The 16288-nt window shown below is 43.3% G+C and overlaps 1 protein-coding gene across 4 annotated transcripts in view; it reads right to left on the bottom strand.

The window, feature by feature from the left end:
- Parp9 (poly(ADP-ribose) polymerase family member 9) overlaps positions 1-16288 on the bottom strand; it is a 36690-nt gene that overhangs the window by 5744 nt on the left and 14658 nt on the right. For all 4 annotated transcript variants that reach the window (XM_021184752.3, XM_021184753.2, XM_085832406.1 and 1 more), the window contains 5 exons: positions 13350-13568; positions 10946-11003; positions 7099-7488; positions 4292-4428; positions 2271-2445 (listed from right to left, as the gene is read on the bottom strand). In XM_021184752.3, the coding sequence (XP_021040411.1) occupies positions 2271-2445; positions 4292-4428; positions 7099-7488; positions 10946-11003; positions 13350-13568 (979 nt within the window). The remainder of the gene's footprint in view (positions 1-2270; positions 2446-4291; positions 4429-7098; positions 7489-10945; positions 11004-13349; positions 13569-16288) is intronic.

The following is a 16288-nucleotide window of genomic DNA, read 5'->3' as shown; positions in this document are numbered from 1 at the left end:
AGCTGAGAACAAAACCTCTTAATAAATATAGCCACATATAAATTATATCCATATGTTAACATATGTATGTATGAGATATTTATTGTTAATTCAGGAATATTTATATTTAATAAGAAAATCATGGTCTTAAAATTCTAGCTTCCGAGCCGGGCGTGGTAGCGCACGCCTTTAATCCCAGCACTCGGGAGGCAGAGGCAGGCGGATTTCTGAGTTCGAGGCCAGCCTGGTCTACAAAGTGAGTTCCAGGACAGCCAGGGCTACACAGAGGAACCCTGTCTTGAAAAACCAAAAAAAAAAAAAAAAAAAAAAAAAAAAATTCTAGCTTCCATAGTTTGGTTGTCTAAGAAGTTTTTATTCAACAAAAGGCTGAGAACCTGAAGGACTGGAAACATGGTTTTATTGTTATTGTTGTTGTTAGTGTTGTTGTTTTGATTCTAAACTATAAATGACAGGAAAATAAAGCATGATCGTTTTTTAGAGCACTTTTTTCAGTTCAAATATCCTTTCTTCCAGCTGGTAGAACTAAAATAAGAAGAAAGAGATGTAACTAGTTCTGACCCAGAGACTGCAACTATCCCCCTCCCCAGCCTAACACCCCCTTTTTATCTCTGACCAACATCCTAGGCCTGTCTGCCCTGACAGGGGGCCTCCCACTGTCTCTGGAGCTCACTCCCCCACCATGTCCTGTGAACCCACAGACTCCCACTGCGGAGCCTGCCTGCTGTCTGGACTTGAAGCTCAGCAAGTTCCCTCCATTTCCACTTCCTCCCTCCAGGCCAGTGCACAGACTTCCAGCCTGTCTGCCTGCTCTATTATTTTCTCTGGCTCCAACAAAGTAATCTTTGAGTTCCCTGCTGAGTCCATTTTTAAAATTGTTTTATTGATGTCACCAGGATCCTGCCAAAGGGATCCTGTGGGATCATGAGGACATGAACTTGACCTCAAATGAATCCCCCTACTTGCTGAATTTTTCAATTTATTTTTTTTGTGTGTCTGTAGATTTCACTTATTTATTTTCTATGTGTCCGTGGGAATGTATATACCTTTGTATGCCGTGTGCATGTAGTGTCCACAGAGGCCAGAAGAGGGCACTGGATCCCTCTGGGACTGGGGTTACAGATGGTTGTGAGTCACCATGTGGGTACTAACAATCAAATCCTGCTCCTGTGGAAAGAAAGTGCTTTTAACTTCTGAGCTATCTCCAGCCCTGCTTGCTGAGCTTTAAAAAAAAAAGTTACTCATTTTTATTTTATGTGTGAGTGGTTTTGCCTACATCAGTGTGCTGGTTCCTAGTATGTTCTTGGTGTCTGGATAGATCAGAAGAGGGCATCACATCTCTAGAACTGGAGTAACAGATGGTTGTGAACCAGGTAGGTTCTTGAAATCAAACCTGGGTCCTCTGCAAGAGCCACAAGTGCTCTTAACCACTGAGCTTGCTGAATTTTTAAAGGAATCCTATTGCTGGAGAAACTGTAATCTGGCTACAATAATCTGAGCATGTTCTAGCCTGTGAGGCAGTCTAATGGCAGTCCCCTCTCTAGGCAGCAGACCTAGAAAGGGACAAAGGCTATTGAGCAATCCTGTCCAGCAGCACACAGTAAGTGTTCTGTGTTCTCCCTCTCCTGTTTCAAAATGGGAGTATCACTACACATCTCCCAATCCAGTTCATACCAGTAGCTAATAAGTAAGAGCGGCACTTCATCTGCCAGATTATACCTGCTTCACTGACAGGAAATAGAGGATGGAAGGGTCCAGCATGATGGTACATGCCTTAAATCCCAGGAACAGTACCAGGGAAGGGAGGCTGCAGACCGATCTCTGTGAGTTATAAGACAGCCAGGACTACATAGACTCTGTCTAAAAAAGGTAGGGCGGGGCACAAGATACAAGTTTCTTCAAGTTACTTTCTTAAGTAACTAAGTTACTTTAAGGTAAATGTTAGCTTCTAACTAAGGAAGGAGGAGTTGGCATTATCTGTGAAATGAGAAAGGTAAGAAAGGGACACATTAAGGTGCTCCCTGCAGATAGGATAGCTAGAACACTGAAACGGGAACAAGGTTAAAACGAGCACCATGGATCCTGCTGTCCATTCTCCCATCAATGTATCGCACACAAACAAAAGACAGAAAAGAGTGACCATTTCTAAAAGACTTCACCCCTGAAGCCCAGGGGAGAAGGATCCCTTCCCCACAGCTAAAAACTGACTCTGCTAGCCTGTGCCCAAGTAGGCAGCCCTGAAGACACGCCCAAAGGACAAGCCTGACACCTACTATAGGATGTCGAATACAGTCTGTGGAAGCCGACTCTGCACACCGCATTGCAGAACTGATGTGGGACCTGCTGAAACAACCTTTGGCTCCCAGATCCCTTTGGTGTCCTCTCTTCCATCATTTTCTTCTTCTCTTGGAAGGCAGCCAGCAGCACCTTATTGTCTATCTGCTCCACCTATAAGCAAAGAAGAGAATTGATGCTCTGAAAAATGGCTACTTAAATTGTTTCCCGCACTCCTTAAAAGATACATGTGCTACGTGGATAGAATATATGAAGTTTGCTGTTCAGTTCTCTCCTAATCTGGCTTCTCTCTCTCTCTCTTCAAAATATCCTACCCCCCTTTTCAATAAGTGCATTTAATAATGTCAGTTGTATGCCTATATATAGACCCAGAAGTAGAGACAGGGGGAGGGGTCAGAAAGAGATCAAGGACAGTCTCAGCTACATATGCAAGTATGAAGCTAGCCTGGGCTACGTGAGACTCTGTCTCAAAAGAAAGTAACTTAATATAAGATTTCATAGGCTTGGGGGATGGCTCAGTTAGTTGGTAAAGTGCCCCGCTTGAAAACATGAGGACCTGAGTTCACTCCTCAGACTCTACACTTTTAAGAAGCCACACATGTGACATGTGCTTGTGATCCCAGCACTGGGGACGACACATGTCCCTGGGGCTCACTGGCTGGCCAAGCTTGCCCAATTAGCAAGTTCCAAGTAAAAGCGAGAGACCCCGTTTTAGTTACTATTCTATTGCTGTGAAGAGACACCATGTCCAAGGCATCTCTTATAAAAGACTGCATTTAACTAGTGCTTGCTTACAGTTTTTGACATTTGGTCCATGATCATAATTAAAGGAAGCAGGCATGTATGAGAACAGTAACAGAGACCAAGACAGACAGAAAGACAAGACAGAAACCTCAAAGCCCACTCCCAGGGATCCACCTCCTCCAATAAGACCACACCTCCAAACCCTTCTGAAATAGTTACACTAACTAGGGACCAAGCATTCTAATGTATGAGCCTATGGGGTAGTGGGGTGGGGTGGGGGGGCGTTCTCATTCAAACTACCACAGACCCTGTCTCACAAAAACAAGGCGAGCAGTGGAAGAGGAGTCCTAAGGCAGGACAACAGCTAAGGTTTCCTAACCTCCATATATCAGAGACCTCAAATATTAGTCTTTCCTGACAGTCTTTAATGAGAAGGAACTCAAATCTTATCTCCTCTACCTAGTAAGACTTTTCCGCAATGCTTTGATCCCCTACCCCATAAAACTTTTTATTTACAAAGGCCAGGCAGCTAGGAGCTTAAGTAATTTAGGCACTGGCATTCCCCTGCCCCTATTTCCTTCATCTCCTTTTCACCATTTCTTTTAAAGCTAGCCAAGCCAGCGACAGTGGAGGTCAGACTCCTGTCAGTGGGGACAGGACAGTCTCCACCTGTTACAATGTAACTGAGTCCTCCCCCACCCACAGTCTCCACCTGTGTTAGAACACCCAGTGTGTTGGCTCTTCTCCTTTCTGAGTAGCGTGCACCCTGCTGATGGGAAGTAAAGTTTTGCCTTGTTGGGACACTTTAACTGGAGAAGCCCTTTATTTTGACAGCATACACACAGCATGCCTACCCTGCTTCACACACAACTCCACTGTGTCATCAGCATGTGCAGTCACTGGTACCGATATGACCTACTGGCATAGTATGTGTCCCATTAAAGCTAATGCTTCAGTGAGATAAAAGTGGGTTAAACAGAGGTAGCGCGACAGGCTAAACACCGTGTGCTTTCCACTGTAGTGGTCGATGACAGGTAGACACTTCCTCATAAATCTTGAATCTGTGTCTCTGCTTGTCTTGACATCATGCCTGCCTCCTGATTCCAACTCTACTCTTCAAGGCCTGCATTCCTACCCAGTCTTATTCCAGACTCCAGGTGACTGAGCGGCTGAGTCCTTGGCAGGAGAATTTTCATTTTGGCTATAGAACTAGTTAACAGCTAGGTAAACCAGAGCCTTCTTTGATTAGATATACCTGCACAACCCACAAGCCACACTTTTCAAACTGTTTCTTTTGGTCCTGAAGTTCCTGAGTTAATGATACTGGGTATCGTTGAAATGTGTGGGATTCTTCCATTTCGTCCAGTTTTTCTTGCTGGTTAGTCCCCTGTCCTAAAATAATGAGTAAGAAAAAAACCTTGTTTCAATGCTCCATGAACACAGGGGAAAAAAATATGTTAACTCTCTCTCTCTCTCTCTCTCTCTCTCCTCTATCTACATGTACACCTGCATGCCAGAAGAGGGCATCAGATACTATATAACCTGGCCACCAGATAAAATACAGTTACCCGTTAATGCTGCATTTGCAGAAATGGGTATGTTCCATTTCTTGTTGTCTTTTCTGCATGGCTCTAACTTTGTCTTACAGCTTTTTGTATAATCCATGACACCACAAGTAAATTCAACAGTATGTGTTTCTATTTATTAATGAACAACTAACAGTAGAAAGACAAAACATGGCTTATCAAAGTGATATGACCTGAGCTAACCATGGTGACTCACATCTGTAACCCCAGGGAAGCTGAGGCAGGAGGACTATCCTAAGTTCAAAACTCACCTGGGATACATAATCAATTTCAGGATGGCCAGGGTTATAGTGTGAGACCTTATCTCAAAAACAAAACAAAACCAGGTCAGACACGGTGGCTGTTGGGATTTGGAAGACTTTGGAACAAGTTATTGAGGTGCCTATTTAACGTACCAAAGCAGAACTGGTCTCTGGGTTCTTCCAGCATCTCTTAGTCCCTACCTGCTACAGGATATGGCTGGCATATCCAGCCCTCTACCCTGAATTTCCCAGCCAATGAGCTTGGCTTTCCCTCCCCAGGAGGCTCTTCCCTATGTAATCCAGACATTTTTTGTTCTTTCTTTCCCACCTCCCCTCCACCGCCCCCTTCCTTATGCCTGCTTTCTCTCCCTGTGAAGAGTAAAAATTTATAATTTTAGGTCTTATAGCATTGTGGTATCTAAGTTCAAAAAATTCAGGGCTAAATGTTGTGAAGAACAGACCCAGGCGGGTCCAGGCACAGCCAGACTCACCCTGAATGCAGGAACTGGCCAGGGCTATCAGGACTGACCAAATGGCCATTTGGCAGGATGGCGCCTCCCGGGCAGCACCTCCCTCTAGCCCACCATAAATTATACATTGACCAGGTGTCCTGCTGACCTCGATAAGTCCCAGGCCCTTGTGCCTTCCTACACCTTAGCTGGCACTTACTACCCTCTTAACTTGTAATCACCCTGCTGACATTTAAATGAGCCAATCATGTGTAACCACACCAATTCTTTTGGCTCCCTCCTTTTGGTTTGTGGTTTTTGCCTTTATAAGCCTGTGAAAAATTTGGGCCCGGGGTCAAACTCCTCTGCCCCCTGCGCAGTGCATGAGTTTCGACCCCAGCATGCTGGTTGAGCCCTCCTTTGTTGTTTGTGTGCCATTAAAGCCTCGTGTGGTTACAACAAGTTCGGTCTCAGCGTCTCACTGGGTGCGCACCTTCCCGAGACTTAAGGGTCTCCCCGCGGGGGTCTTTCACCTGGACCCCACTTTTCTGTCTCATCTGCACAGCATCTCAATGAATTAGCCTGAGAGCTGTACCCAATAAACCTGCCTTTATATACTCTACTTTGGCTTGAATTGGCTCATTTCATCAGCACAGATAACATCAGTGGCAGAAACCTGTTAACTAAGCACTCAAAAGCCACACAGGCAGGAGAACTAGGAGTTCAAGGCTATCCTTAAGTATGTAATTGTTGTGGTTAGCCCTGGGGCTAATTATATTTGATATTAATTCTCTTCTCCGGTTAGTAGCTGCTAACAAGGAATGAGTCAGCACTCAGGTTTTCTGGTAAACCTGCTTCCCACCTTAATTTGTAAAATAAAGGAGAGCTGATGATTGGGCAGATAAAAGGGAAGATGGGGCAGAAGGAGGGGGAGAGAGAAGAAGGAGAAAAAGGAAGAGGGAGAGGACACAGAGGAGGAGGAAGAAGGAGAAAAGCAGAGCAGAAGCACATGGCCTGGAGAAACCGCAAGTTCTAAGGGGTCTCCTAGATGTGGAAGATGGTAGTGTAGTGGTAGATCTGCCCAATCTAGGCATACAGCTTGTAATCATATTAACTGTGTTGTGTTTTCATCGCCTGGGCATATTTGGGAGGAGATTTACTGCCACATGAAATGAGTTCAAGGCCAGTTTGGGCTACTTCTGACCCTTTCTGAAAGAAAAGAGAAGAGAAGAAAAGGAAAGGAAAGGAAAGGAAAGGAAAGGAAAGGAAAGGAAAGGAAAGGAAAGGAAAGGAAAGGAAAGGAAAGGAAAGGAAAGGAGAGGAAAGGAAAAAGAAAAAAAAGGAAAAAGCGAGGAAGGGTGGGCTGGGAGATGGCTCAGCGGTTAAGAGCCCTGTGTTGGGATTCCACCTGGCTTTGGGAGATTGGGGTTCACTATTTTGCTCCTTTCTGTTTCTGTCCCATCTTCTCTATTCACAGAGAGCACTCTGGAATATTATTGGTTTGACCTGACTTAACAAATTTACTGTCCATCCCAACACTGATCCACTAATACCAATACTAACCCATACTAACACCTCCCTCATCCCTTAGTTCAAAGGACATTTACTTCAAATTTAAGAAACTTTTTTCCTCATTCAATTTATTTATTTTGAGACAGTCTCACCATATATGTAGCCCTGGCTGGCCTGGAACTCACACAGATTTACCTTACAGGTACCAGGATAAAAGGTGTGGTGTGGCACAATTCCTAGCAAGGGCTTTTAACTTAACATGCAGTCACTCACCTGACAAGCTCCAAAGATTTTTCTCCCTTTTTCCTGCCACTTCTTCCTGAACGTCACACAGCATACATTCAATCTTCATAACTGCTTCAATGAGGTCAGCCTGGGAACCTTTAATCTCTAAAGTGGCCGTTCTTGGACTGACGGTCTCTGAAATGGAGACTCTTGCACTGGTCTGGAGCTCAGACAGCGCGTCGTGCTCTTTTTTCCCAAGGTAGAGAATATGATTATTCTCAATGACGTGGTGGTCCAGGGAGACCAGCAACCTTTCAATCCATTCCTGGGCCTCACACATCGCTCCCACTTTTACACCCATGAGATTGATGGCAGGAGATCCAGCTTCAAGGCCGCCTCTTCTTTGCTCCCCACTGGTCCACTGCAGGGCTAAAGCACCTATCAAAAAACAGATATGGAGCCGGGCGTGGTGGCGCACGCCTTTAGTCCCAGCACTCGGGAGGCAGAGGCAGGCAGATTTCTGAGTTCGAGGCCAGCCTGGTCTACAAAGTGAGTGCCAGGACAGCCAGGGCTATACAGAGAAACCCTGTCTCCAAAAAACCAAAAAAAAAAAAAAAAAAAAAAAAAAAAAACAACAGATATGGAGGGCAGTTGAGTATTTAAGAAGCACAGAACATCACAGCTACTATACGCCCCAAGGATATCACCACCATCGTCAGCCACAGCAGCTAAAACCCATCTACCTGTAATGCTACACCAGATATAAAGAGAATCTACATGCTTAGCTTATGGCCTCCTTAAAAAAAACCAGTTAGCTTAGAAGGCAATGCTTTATCCTATCCATCCTGTGATGTGTGCTTTGCCATTCATAAGTAGGTGAGTTTACCTATTCTCACCTGCTAACGTGACATATTCCTATTCTCACCTGCTAACGTGACATATTCCTTAACCTCGTGCACCTACCAGATTTAAAATCAAACACCTAAAGCAACAGAATTCAAGGAATAAAATTCATTTAAAAAAACAAAAAAGAGCCGGGCGTGGTGGCGCACACCTTTAATCCCAGCATTTGGGAGGCAGAGGCAGGCAGATTTCTGAGTTCGAGGCCAGCCTGGTCTACAAAGTGAGTTCCAGGACAGCCAGAGCTACAGAGAAACCCTGTCTCGAAAAGCAAAAAAAAAACAAAACCCAAAAACAACAACAACAACAAAAAAGTTGGGAATGGTAGCGTGTGCTTATAATTCCGATATTTGAGAGGCAGATTTTGAGGCTAACCTTGGCAATAGGAGAGCCTGTCTCAAAATAAATAAATACATAAAATAGAGGGATATCTAGAAAGAGCTAGGGAGAGAATTAGGATTCATTGTATGGAATTCTCAAAGGATTAATTAAAATATCCATTTTTTTTTAAAGTAGCAAACCAGTAGCCAGTTAGGCAAAACGTTTCACAGAAAAGCAAACTTTATGGCTTGCATCTATGTGAAAAAAATGTTTATGTTGACCGCAATCAGAGAAATAGACTATCACCCACCCACCAGGGAGAGAAATTTGGAAGTTTTGAAAGGTTCATAGTGTGTGTGTGTGTCGGGAGAGTTTGAAGATCAAACTCAGGTGTTTAGGCTTGGTAGCAAGAACCTTTACCCACCGAGCCATCTTGAAGGTTCACATTGGAACTAACTGCCCAATGGAAATAACTGGATGCCCTTCAATAGTGGAATGCTATTGTACTGATGAAAAGAAATTACCTTTACTTGACTGAGTTACAGAGAAAAAACAAGTTGAGAACTATTCCAGACATTGTTCCAAGAGCTTTACACATTCTATTTAAGCCTCACAATCCTATGAGACAGGAACTATTTAGTCCATCTTACAAATGGAGTCACTTGGGCCGGGCGTGGTGGCACATGCCTTTAATCCCAGCACTCGGGAGGCAGAGGCAGGCGGATTTCTGAGTTCGAGCCAGCCTGATCTACAATGTGAGTTCCAGGACAGCCAAGGCTACACGGAGAAACCCTGTCTCAAACTGCCTCCCCACCAAAAAAAAAAAAAAAAAATCCAAAAACCTTGAAGAGAGGAGGCAGGGAGCTGAGTAGAAATAAAAGCAAAAAAAGGCCAGTGTTTAGGACAACAACAGGGCTGGAGAGCTGGCTCATCAGTTAAGAGCACTGACTGCTCTTCCAGAGGTCCTGAGTTCAATTCCCAGAAACCATATGCTGGCTCACAAGCACCTGCAATGGGATGCAATGAGCTCTTCTGGTGTGTCTGAAGGGATCAACAGTGTACTCACGTACATTAAATAAATAAATCCTTTAAAAAACAAAAGGACAACTATGGTGAGAAGGGAATTCTAACTAGAGGCATAGCTTTTCCTGTTTTCAGTGGTTATTGGGGAATTTACATTGCTTTCTGGAAGGACACGAAAACAATACATAGTGATACTTCCTTGATCCATCATTTTAGGAGAGAAGCATTATTTCAGATCACTAAATTGTTCAAATCACCAAGGGTAACTGTTCTAAGAATGAAAATGCATTCAATTAACTACTTATTATAAATATGTCTAATGAAGATGCGCTTCTCTTCATCCCTGACTAGTATAACCTTCCCTTGATAACCTAAGATAATACTTATCAAACATTAGCAATGCTAATTATATTCCTAATTTCTTAATAAAAATAAATTCTAATTTCTTGACAGATTTTTGTTGTTGTTGTTTTTTGTTTTCGAGACAGGTTTCTCTGTATAGCCCTGGATGTCTTGGAGCTCACTCTGTAGACCAGGCTGGCCTCGAACTCAGAAATCCACCTGCCTCCCCTGCCCCCTCCCCGAGTGCTGGGATTAAAGGTGTGCGCCACCACGCCCACTGACAGATATTTTTAAGGACTACTGAATAAGTCATGATCCTTGTGGCTGTGCTCTGGGTTAACGACATATAGAACTTTCATATTCCCTTTTTGCATTAGCCTAGCCTAAAACTCCACCCCTCCCTTGCTCCTCTCTATTCCATGAAATAAATACGCACTTTATTTGTTTGCTCCTGTGGGTTTTATTCATGTCAAGGACTGCCCTACCACCATTGATGGCTGATGGAAATCTTTACATCCCAAAGCTCAGCTTCGAAACATGTCCATGAAGCCATTCTTGATCCCTCCCAGTCTGAAGAATTCCTTCCCTCCCCTGAGGAGTTTGTCTATCTTCTCTTTATTTGCCTCCTGGAACTGGTTTAATGCTTTGTAATTTTAATTTACAAAACATCTTTTGATAATTGGAAATGATCAAAAATATTGTCTATTACTTATTTAAAGTGTGTGTGTGTGTGTGTGTGTACACGCTCAAGAGAGCAAGCATACAATCCATGAGAATCAATTTTCTCCTTTTCTCTATGGGTTCTGGGAGCTGGACTTTTGTCATGAGGCTTGGCAGCAGGTGCTTTGACCAGATTAGCCATCTTACTGGTCCACAATCACCTACTGTTATTATCACCAATCGACAGACAATAAATATAGGCTCCTAAGAAGCAGCATCCCAAGACTCTCGAGAGTCGCCCCTTCTGTACTTCCAGTCTGCAGAGCCATTAAACATTCCACCCCAAAGAGTGAGACAGAACTAACCTCACAGGTACACAGCATCCAAGACTGTTTGAACCCACCTATCCCACCTGTGAGAGCAACTCGTTTTTTTAAAGAGAGCTGCTTGACTAGGCCAGAGTTCCTGACTCAGAATTGGTAATGAGAATATAAGGACCCAGGTACCCCACCTCTTCTTTATAAAAGAATCTCACGTAGCTCACGATGGCCTCAAACTTGCTTTTATGTGAGTCTGACCTGGAATTCCTGATTCTCCTGCCTCCACTCACGTCCCGCTATGCCTATAAAACTCTTCATTTCTTACTCACCACTATTACCGCTGAGATTCAGCTCGCTGGACCTTTTTGTCATTTCAGCATAAAAAATCTAGAATAAGCAAAGCAAGGCAGTCATAGAAGAGTGGGCAACCACGGTAATAAAAATCTCTACCTGAATATATCATACCACTGTCCCAGTAGACTCCATTCCCGCTGCTACAAGCCCTAAGGCAGCCTTAGACAATCCAAGAGAATGTGTGCAGTAGGTTCTCAGCCTGTGGGTCCCACATTAGGTAGCCTGAATATTGGATACTTACATTGCAATTCATGACAGAAGCAAAGTTATAGTTATGAAGTAGCAAGGAAAATAATTTTATGATTGGGGGTCACCACAGCATGAGGAACTGTATTAGAGGGTTGCAGCGTTAGGAAGGTTGATAACCACTGGCTTAGAACACCTGAGAAATTAGTACAGGTAAAAATGAAAAACAAACAAACAAACAAACAAACAAACAAAACAAAGACCTGGTAGAATTTAGACAAAATACAAGCTTTCATCCATTCAGGTATTAATGTAGATACCAAATTAAAGCTAAAATAAAAATATAGATCACTTCTACATGTTATCAACACACCAAACTGTTTTATATGGGTTCATTATTGTAAACTACTTAAAACTGGAGCTGACTCAGTGAGCATTCACTATATGTTCTATATGGTAATTACTGTTACAGACAACTTACGAAAAAAGACGGAGTATTTCTAGGCATACCCTTTAAGACAGAGTTGACTTGAAAGAATCCAAATCTCTTAGGGGTTTGGAAACACCTTATCCATTATTGTTCTTATTCAAAGTTGATAAAATAGGCAGTAATAAGCTGGGCGTGGTGACACATGCCTTTAATCCCAGCACTCAGGAGGCAGAGGCAGGCGGATTTCTGAGTTCAAGGCCAGTCTGGTCTACAGAGTGAGTTCCAGGACAGCCAGGGCTACACAGAGAAACCCTGTCTCGAAAAACCAAAAAAAAAAAAAAAAAAAAAAAAAAAGGCAGTCATTACTTTACTGACAATCATAAGACTAGAAGACTAGATTTTGCTTTATATCTATCTGAACTTCAAAAATGAAGAGAGAGAGGCGGGAAGGAGAGAGGAGAATGAGAGAGTAAGTGTGTATATGTTTAGACAGGCTTTTACGATCTTGCTATCTAGCCCTGCATTAACTGGAACTCATTATGTAGATCATCCTGGCCTCGAACTCAGAGATCTTCATGTGGTGGGTGTGTGTGTGTGTGTGTGTGTGTGTGTGTGTGTGTTGGGTTTTGGAGACAGGGTTTCTCTGTGTAGCGCTAGCTGTCCTAGAACTTTCTCTGTTATCCAGGCTGGCCACAAACTCAGAGATCCACCTGCGCCTGCCTCCAGAGTACTACTAGTATGAAAGTCCTGCTCCATCCTGCTCAGATCCACCTTGCCTCTGCTTCCCAAAAAGTGGAAGTAAAGGTGCACACCAACACACCCAACTCAACAATGAAGTTTCTTAATCTATAGAACATTTCCTTTATAAACTATGCTTGTAGCTTCTATTTCCAGAGCAAATAAAATCCCTTGGTCTTACTATATTTAGTTACCTGGAGAGATTATAATAGGTTGTTCCCTGTCGTCCCCACTCAAGAATTTGGAAATGAGATAACATTATCCACTGATAAGGAAACAGTAAGAGAAGCCATATACAATGGATAAAAGTCAGTTCTCTGGTTATGTCGTTTCAGAATGCAGGAGATGTTGCAGGGTTAGAAATACTTAGGCAAAGCTTTCGAATGAAAAGTGACAGAAACTGTAACTTAGCCACTAGAAATAATGTTTATGAAAGGAGTAGACAATAAGCAGATGGTCAGCAAAGAGCCTAGAGGGCTTTGGTGGAGCCAAGGATAAGACTTGGCAGTGTCTTTCCAGTTCTGTCCACCAGTGTGGAACACCCGATTCTCATGAGACATGCCAACAGTGGGTTCTGGAGACTGGTTCCTTTCTCTGAGACAAAAACACCTGGCTTAAGTTAATATGAAAGAAATGTTTGCTAAATGACCTTCTATTGCCTTTTATAGATACCCAGTTCTATCCAGGAAAAAAAAAATCAAGAAATATCTTGGAGGAGGAGAAGGAGGAGGAAGAGGAGGAGGAGGCAGGGTAGAAAGAATCAACCCATATCAAAAATAGGTTGCTTACCTTTAAAGAACAGAGAGAATAAATGCCAACAAGGAAATAAGAAAAACAAACATGAACATGGCTTAGATGATGAGCTTTGCGATTAGGTCAAGGGTGGGTGATCTGCAGAAATGAAATGTTAGAATCCCACCACATTGTGGGATCCTTACCTAGTGTGTTAGAAGAGAGATACTAATTGGCCATTGGTAGGTAATGAATGAGCAAACTGTTAAGACTTTCCCAAGACACTAACTCACCTTATATGTCTCCACATCTACTGGAAAGATCACAATCTTTACAGTTAGCATTTTTTCCTTGTGTTCTTTAGCAAATGCAAAAACTTCCTCAAACATTATCTGAGCTGCTGCACTCTTCTTCAGATCCATCAGTCCTGTCCCGAGAGCAGGGAAGGAAATGGAATTTATATCTGGTTTAAGGCATTTTTTTAGACAGGACTTCATTGCATCTTTCAATATCTGTAAGATAAATACAAGTTCCAGATCAACCTTTAAGACAAAAATAAGACTTTACTTACCCTTCAGTTCTACTCAGATTTTATCATGCCAGCCTGGTTATTTAGTTTTAGGATAGCCTGGACTACAGAGGTTCAGACTAGCCTGAGCTAGACAGTGCCAGTTTGCACACAACATGGGTGTGTCCATGCATCCTTAGAGGGCTGCTAAGGCCCCATGCCACAGAAACCTACTATAGCTATAAACCAGATAGTGGGAAGCATAAGGGTTGAGAAACTGAGGCAAGTGAATTCCACCCACGGCATTTGAGCACTGTGATCTCTTCCAGTTTTATATCCTCGATCATCTCCCTAGCTCAGGGAGTCAGACAAGCATTAGTGTGCCACTCACCTGCCGCTGTCAACAAAGAGTTCCTGACAGTTCAGTGAGAGAGATGGAGACTAAAAGAAGAGAACAGTATCCCTTTAATATTATGACGATCCACTGGGTAGCTTCTCCCAGAGAAGTGCCAAGAGCTAGGAAGACTCAGACTTCCATCAACTTTTTTCTTTTTCATTTTTTTAAGATCAGGTCTCACTACACAGCTCTGGCTGGTCTAAAACTCACTATATAGAGTAGGTGGCCTCAATGTCTGAGAGCTCTGCCTGCCTCTGCCTCACAAGGACTGGGATTATGTGAGGAAACCCTGCTAATTAAGGTCGAAGTCTGCCTTGGTGGGATAGCTTTTCTGAGCTGGGGACAAAATGGGGGGCTCCCCTTACCAACAGGGCTTCCCCTTCCCTGACCTTGTCTAGGGACCCGAATTTCACGCCCTCTACACGAGGGAGGTCAAGTAGTCCTTGACAGATCTACAAGTTCAACTTCCTCTTTTCCAGATAAGAACCCAGCCAGCCACCTGAGATTTCTGGGCTGCCTCTCCATACAAAGAAGGCATTCACCGAACTTTAAACCCTAGCCAATTACTTTCACTTTTCTATAAACTCCTTTCTTACTCTCCAAAGTCCATATATAGCCCTGGTTCACTCTGAATAAAATGTACGTGTGTACAAGCCTACCCTAAATAAAGGTATGTACACAAGTCAAGATTGTCTAAGAGAGCTGTTTCATTGAAGATGGACAGAGAAGGCCTTTGGCTAAAAGAGCTATATAACACTAAGACCATCAGAGTGCCCCCGACCCCTACACTCATTCCCAATTGTACTGGAATCCTGCAGAACTCCGCCCATAAATGCCCTGAGAGGGAGGAGGCAGAGGACACAGAAACACAGCTGGACCCCAAAACACATACCACACTGGCACTCAATGTGGGGCACAGCCAACTGACCTATACAACTGGAATTTTAAAAAAGTAGGCCACATGCCAGGCTAATTTTCCATCAACTTTTCAATATTACATTGAATTGCTATATAGACAGGGAGATTGTCTGTGGAAAAACCTTGGAAAGATGAAGCATAGAGAATAATTGGAGATCCATTCTAGGATTACAGAACTAAGAGAGGACAAGTCATGGCACAGGTGAAGAAAAAAAAAAGATACACAAGGCAAAAAAGATTAAAAACGATACAAGTGTAAGGGCTTATAATCCTGGCCCTCAGGAGGCCCATGCAGGAGGACTGTCATGAGTTTTAGGTTAGCCTGGACTACAGAGTTTCAGGCTAGCCTGGACTATACATTGTGACCTCATTTCCATAACAAAAAAAATAACTAAGAGTGGTGGCATATACCTTTAATCCCAACACTCAAAGCAGAGACAGGTCAATCTCTGTGAGTTCAAGGCCAGCCTGGTCTCCATAGTAAGTTCCAGTTAGCAAGGACTATGTAGAGAGAGACACTATTGAGAGGCCAAACCTACTCCATCTTGGGACCAGTCTCCACCTTAAAGAAAATAAGCTAAAAAAAAAAAAAAAAAAAAGAAAAGAAAATAAGCCTGAGAACTTGACCTGCAGCAGAACTCAAGCTGCACCCATGTTCCAGGAAGGACCTCAGACTCCCAAGCTACTTCCTAGCAACAGTTAATCAAAGCTTAGTCTGATTGTTTCAGATGTGCTTTCTGACCATTTGTGATTATATACCGTCTTGCATCTTGGTGATCTTTTGGGGTTCTCCATATATATGGAAAGAGAGAAGGCACACTGGGATTAAGCATTTCTCTACACCTGTGTGTACTCCCTCTATTCACTAATTTTCATGTTTTATGGGAGTCAGAAGTAACTGTAGTAGCTTTGAATCCAACTCCTACTGGAATTTAACCTGTGAAAGGAAATATGGAGAAGCTGAATCCCCTGCCTCATTATGGAAGGATAAAGCAGACCAGTGTGTATTATAGAGCAAGACTGCAAACAGACTGAAGGGTTCTGGGTTTCAGTGCCCACGTGCAGTGTACTCACTTAGACCTTTCAAATTCAACTTAAGAGAACTTGGGGTAACCATACTTGCTCAGCCTCTCAGCCAGTCATAGGCGTGTTTCCAAAAAGGAAACACATCTGTGGTGGTTTGAATATATTTGGTCCAGGAACTGACACTATTAGGAGGTGTGCCTTGTTGGAGTAGGCATGGCCTTGTTGCAGGAAGAGTGTCACTGTGGGGATGGGCAATGAGATCCCCCTCTTAGCTGCTTGCAAGACATTCTTCTCCTGTGTGCCTTTGGATCAAAATATAGAACTTTCCGCTCCTCCAGTCTCATGCCTGCCTGGATGCTGCCATGCTCCTTCCTGCCTTGATG

Source organism: Mus caroli, unplaced genomic scaffold (assembly GCF_978045245.1).
Source record: "Mus caroli unplaced genomic scaffold, Mus_caroli_1 scaffold_17, whole genome shotgun sequence".
In the NCBI taxonomy this organism is placed as follows: domain Eukaryota; kingdom Metazoa; phylum Chordata; class Mammalia; order Rodentia; family Muridae; genus Mus; species Mus caroli.
The sequence above is the reverse complement of the archived record's forward strand: the minus strand, read 5'-3'. Positions and strand labels throughout refer to the sequence as shown.